Consider the following 5,798-nt stretch of genomic DNA (forward strand, 5'->3'; position numbering starts at 1 on the left):
CCTGCACCCTCGTGCAGTACCTCGGTAGCTGAGCATTCAGCTCCAAGGCAAATAGGTCCACCTCCAGTGGGGGAAGCCGACGCACCAGCAGTTCCATGACCTGCGGGTGGAGCGTCCACTCTGACGGGAGGACCTGGCCCCAGGACAGAAAGTCCGCGATGAGGTTTTCCCAGCCTGGTATATATGAGGCAATGGGAAAGATCCCCATGTGTGTCCACCACTTCCACAGCATTGCTGCTAGGGTGTTCAGGCATGTGGAGTGGGTGCCTCCCTGCTTGTTGATGTACGCTGCTACGGTGACATTGCCCATGCGTTTCAAAACAGCCTGGCCGCAGATCAGCGGCAAAAAGTGATGGAGGGTGCTGGTTACCATTTGAAATTCCAGCACATTGATATGAGGGAGGGTAGTCAAATGGCACCAGTCCCCATAAGCATGGAGCCCTGACAGTGACCATCCCAACCCATATGGGAAGCATCAGCATACCTGCCAACCATTCCGATTTTGGCGGAATCCTTCCGATTTTTCCATCCCAATTCCGAATTCCGAATTTTTATCTCAATATTCCGAAAAAAAAAAATCTGAAAAAAAACACATAGAAACGGCTGGAGCATTGCGTCTAGACTGTGAACGGCTGGAGCAATGAGTCTAGACCTTCCGAATAGCACTCACGATGATGCAGCTGTATTGTGCTACGCAATGTACTAAAAATAGATCGGTGTGTAGCCAGCGAACGCACCGGAAAAATACTACAACACACGTGTTGAGATCAGTGCTATAACATTGCGTGCATTACGTCGTGTACACGCAAGCTCGAGCGCGAACGACCATGGTATGTTTTGCATGTATCGCTGCACTGCATTGCCATATGCATTGCATGCATAGTCAGTAGGCCTAACTTGTACCTGTGCGGACTTTCCGAGTTCGGAATATTTGGAATAAAACCAGGTTTGGAATTTCTTAACAAGGAATAAAGATGAGCAAAGTCGGAAAAAAACATGCCTATCAGAAGTTCAAAAAGGAATATGCTCAGCAGTTTCCAGTCTCCACCTCTTCGCTTGGAGATTATCATGCATTTTGTACTGTGTGTTCTGTGGATTTTAACATCAGTCATGGAGGAATTAACGATATTCAAAAACACATCAAGTCCCAGAAACATCAAGATCAAAGCAAGGTAAGGGCCAATACGCTTCCAATTTCTAAGTTCTTTCCATCAAATTCTGGAGATCACAATGTCATTCGAGCAGAGACTCAATTCACTGAGTTTATTATCGAACATAACTTGCCGTTAGCCGTGGCAGATCATGCGAGTCGCCTCTTCCGTAAAATGTTCCCGGACTCTGATATTGCCAAGAAATATGGCTGTGGAAGAACTAAAACCTCGTATATCGTGGAAACTCTGGCAATGGACACAAAGCAAAATATCGTTGAAGTCCTTCGTACGCACCCGTTCAGTATGTCTACGGATGGCAGCACAGATTATGAGGATGTCAAACTCTACCCAATTTGCGTCAGATTCTGTGATCCTAGCACCGGCAAAGTGAAATCTGTTATTTTCTCTTTGGAGGAATGTGACAAGCCATCGACAGGAGAGAACATTTTCAAGATACTGGAGAAAGAACTAGACAAGCATGAAATCCCGTGGAAAAACCTAGTGTGTTTTTCAGCAGATAATGCATCTGTGATGCTTGGGAAAGTGAAAGGAGTGGCGGCATACCTTCAACGACGAGCGCCGTCTGTCTTCATAGCAGGTAACGTACCCAAACGTAAAAAAAATTAATAATAAGTTGAAATGAAAAATAATAATGAAAATAACTACATTTTTATATAGCGCTTAATAGTTAGAAACTCTCTTAGCGCTTTACATACTATAAATAAAATTAACACAACTATTACAGAGACCGGTCGATGACTGTGCAGCCACTTGAGGCGCAAACAATTAAATAAATGGCTTTTTTTTTTTCTAGTTCTGAAGGAGATATAATTCGGCTACAGCCTATAGTGACATGCACATGGGAGCGTGTCAGAATTCAGATACGCCACGGAAACATTGCCGTGCACGCTGAATTTTTTGACTCACATATTTATTTACATGCATTTAATTTTTTGTACTTCTTCATTTGTTGATAAATTAGTGAGCAACACGAAAATCAGGAGGAAGCAAGAATATACAATTCGACAGACAACTTTTAATTCAATTAGACAGACAACTTTTAATTTATTTTATGTTCCTTTTTTGCATGTAAATGTAAACAGAAAATGCATTTTTTTTGTGTGTACAATCTCTATGGGAAAACGAAATTTCTGTTTTTCTTCCATGTTGAAACGGAATTCACGATTCTCTGAAACGGAGAAGGTAATTTTTTGAAACGGAAAATCACTGTCCCTAATACTGCATAAAAAATTGTGACATTTCATGTCTGGTATGTGTATAATGTGTGTATAATGTGTTTATTCTTAACATTCTACTCTTCATTGTCTTACTGTTTGTATTATATTTTAGAAGCATTATATTCATCAGATTTTATTTTTCTTCACAGGTTGTCCATGCCACCTTATGCACCTGGCAGCAGGAAAAGCTGCAAAACAACTTCCAGTTCAAGTGGATGAACTCCTAATCGATATCTTCTACTTTCTGGAAAAAAGCAGCAAACGGAAACAGAAGTTTAAATCCTTTCAGAGGAAGGCAGGTGTCCCTGAACACAAGATTGTGAAACATGTTTCCACCCGTTGGCTCTCCTTGGGCCATTGCATCGAAAGACTGTTGGAACAATGGGATGCACTGCTGGCCTTCTTTGAGGAAGAAGACAAGAAGAACATGCCTACGCCTACATGTACATCTAGCCTGAAACGAAGCAGATCAGACTGCACTGTGAATTCTCCCCCAAAGAAACAAAAGACGGGTGGCCTACCAAGTTCTTCACAGTCTGTTCTAAAGACAGTAGCTAAAGTAGCATCTTCAAAGACAGTTGGACAGACAGCAGCTAAAGTAGCATCTTCAAAGACTGTTGGACAGACAGCAGCCAAAGTTGCATCTTCAAAGACATTTGGACAGACAGCAGCTAAAGTAGCATCTTCAAAGACAGTTGTACAGACAGCAGCTGAAGTAGCATCTTCAAAGACAGTTGTACAGACAGCAGCTGAAGTAGCATCTTCAAAGACAGTTGTACAGACAGCAGCTGAAGTAGCATCTTCAAAGACAGTTGTACAGACAGCAGCTGAAGTAGCATCTTCAAAGACAGTTGTACAGACAGCAGCTGAAGTAGCATCTTCAAAGACTGTTGGACAGACAGCAGCTACATGTAAAGTTGCATCTTCAAAGACAGTTGTACAGACAGCAGCTAAAGTAGCATCTTCAAAGACACTTGTACAGACAGCAGCTAAAGTAGCATCTTCAAAGACAGTTGTACAGACAGCAGCTAAAGTAGCATCTTCAAAGACAGTTGTACAGAAAGCAGCTAAAGTTGCATCTTCAAAGACAGTTGGACAGACAGCGGCTAAAGTTGCATCTTCAAAGACTGTGCTGCAAACACCAAGCTCTAAAGTAGTATCTTCAAAGACTGTTCTACCTACACCAAGCTCTAAAGTAGCATCTTCAAAGACTGTTCCATGTACACCAAGCTCTAAAACACCATCTTCAAAGCCAGGCAGCTTTTCAAAATCTTTGATGAATGTTGTGCCAGGTACAGGTAAACGACCCTCAGTTTTAAAGACTGGAACCCATCCAAGTTCCTCAAAGACGGGTGTTTCAAGCACAGCAGTTAATAAATCATCCTCGGGAAAATCTCTAGGTGCAGCATTGAAATCAGGAAATGTCACTCTTCCAAAGAAGAAAACTGTCAGGTCGAAACAGTCAAATTATGCTTCTACAAAATCTCACAAAGTGTACACCACGATGAAGGACCCAAATTACAAGCTGTACTGTCTATTCATGAAGAAAACAATACCCATTTTTGAAGAGGCCAATGTTTTGCTGCAAAGGGATGAACCATGCATTCATCTTTTGCATGATGTTATGTGTGGACAGCTCAGAAGATTGCTGGTTCGATTTGTCAAACCAGAGGTTGTTGCCAGCGTCCCCGAGTCTAAGGTGTATGAAGTAGACTTTCATTCTGAAGCAAATCTCAAGAGTGATGATGACCTATTCATTGGACAGCAACCACGCCAATTCATTCAAGAGAACAGAGATTGTGATGTTGAACTATTCTATAGAAGCGTGAGGCAATATTATGTTGCTGCCTGTGAGTACATGATCAAATCCTACCCATTTAAGGATCCTGTTCTTGTGAATGCTGAGATCATTAATGTTGCAAAGCGTGCAACAATCAGTCTGTCTCAGTGGTTGTTCTTCGTGGAGAAGTTCCCAGAGTGCCTGTCAGCAGAAGAAAAGGAAGCAGTAGAAGAAGAACTCTGCAATTTCCAAGCTGACAGATTGACAGAAGACGTTCTTCAACCTCATTTAAGGATTGATCAGGTGTGGCATTCAATCTCCAAGCTGACATCACTTGCAGATGGCAAGCACAAGTACCCTTCCTTGTGTAAAATTGCAGAACTAGTCATAGTTATGTATCATAGCAATGCAGACTGTGAGCGAATATTTTCCATTGTCAACAAAAACAAAACAGAATTTCGTTCATCCCTGTCTACCCGTATGGTGGGAAACCTCATGGTCAGGCGCATGGAACTGTTGGCCACAAACATGCCCTGCCATGCTGTAACTCATTCAACAGATCTACTGCAGAAGGCTAAGTCTGCTGCTACCAGAGGTTTGGCTGGTGCCAGCAGCCAGCAGTAGGACTGCCGACAGCCCTTTATACATGTACCCGCAATTACCAAGGTATCTGTTAATGTTATTTCAAATTCTTTTTGTATTTTGAAAATAACAAAATTCTAGTGTAGATTTTGTTGAAACAATTTTCCCCATAACAGATCATTAATTAAATTTAATTTGCAAGTGTACAGTGAATGCAGCTTCAACATTTTGGGTTAAATACTGCCTGAAATATGCACTACATGTAGATTGTACATGAATGCACATTGGCAAAATAATGCAAATTGTATGCAAAATAATTCAAAAACAGACAAAATAATGGATTAATGATATTGAATTATGATAAAATTAGACTAACCCCTTGCATAGTATTGAAGCTGAATTTTCTTTAAACAATGCAAGGAAATGCCACTTTTCCATGTTTGAAAATGCAAAAAGTCCCTACCGTGGGAGGGGGGACACCCCCCTCCCACACCCTCCCCCCCGAGGGCGCTTTGCGCCCTCGGACGACGACGCTTCACGTCGTCGTATTTTGGATTCCTATTTTTCATTCTCAAAAGTTGGCAGGTATGCATCAGTGGTCACTGTAATTGAGGGCTGCGGGTGCTGCAGGGGGTTGCCCCTGCTCAGAAACTCCAGGCGGCACCACTGCCTGAGCAGCAGGCGGGCAGCCGGGGGCAGGGATACCATCCTCATCAGGCGGTTGCATGACAGGTGGTAATGTCTGAGGAGGTGAATCTGAAGTGGGTGCATGTGTAGCCAACAATCCAGTAACACATCAACCAGGCTCGCCAGATACCCAAGGAATTGAAGCCAGGTTCTGGTGGTGGATATGATTGTAGCCATCCACGCTGGGCTGGGGCGCACCAGCTGCTGGAGGATGTCAATCACTGCACCCAGGAAGGTTGGACACTGTAGGCACGAGTTCCAACTTCACCCAATTGATAAGAAACCCGAGCAACTGCACTGTTCTCAGCAGATATGCTAACTGGTGAGAGAGCAGGGTCTGGGAGCTGGCTGCTAACAGCC

At 43.0% G+C, this 5,798-nt stretch overlaps 1 protein-coding gene across 1 annotated transcript; it reads left to right on the forward strand.

Annotated features, from left to right (window-relative positions):
* Positions 1-974: 974 nt before the first annotated feature.
* On the forward strand, positions 975-4,793 carry LOC139744906 (uncharacterized). Its single transcript, XM_071655319.1, has 2 exons — positions 975-1,749; positions 2,539-4,793. The coding sequence occupies exons 1-2, from the start codon at positions 975-977 to the stop codon at positions 4,791-4,793; spliced, it is 3,030 nt and encodes a 1,009-aa protein (XP_071511420.1).
* The last annotated feature ends 1,005 nt before the right edge of the window (positions 4,794-5,798 follow it).

This window comes from Diadema antillarum, unplaced genomic scaffold (assembly GCF_040938485.1).
Source record: "Diadema antillarum isolate AM-2024a unplaced genomic scaffold, OU_Dant_1.0 seq00001218_RagTag, whole genome shotgun sequence".
Classification (NCBI taxonomy): Eukaryota; Metazoa; Echinodermata; class Echinoidea; order Diadematoida; family Diadematidae; genus Diadema; species Diadema antillarum.

Coding starts and splice junctions, on each gene's coding strand:
- LOC139744906 (XM_071655319.1), top strand. CDS start 975: ATGAGCAAAGTCGGAAAAAAACATGCCTATCAGAAGTTCAAAAAGGAA. Junction 1,750..2,538: donor GCCGTCTGTCTTCATAGCAG/GTAACGTACCCA, acceptor TTTTCTTCACAG/GTTGTCCATGCCACCTTATG.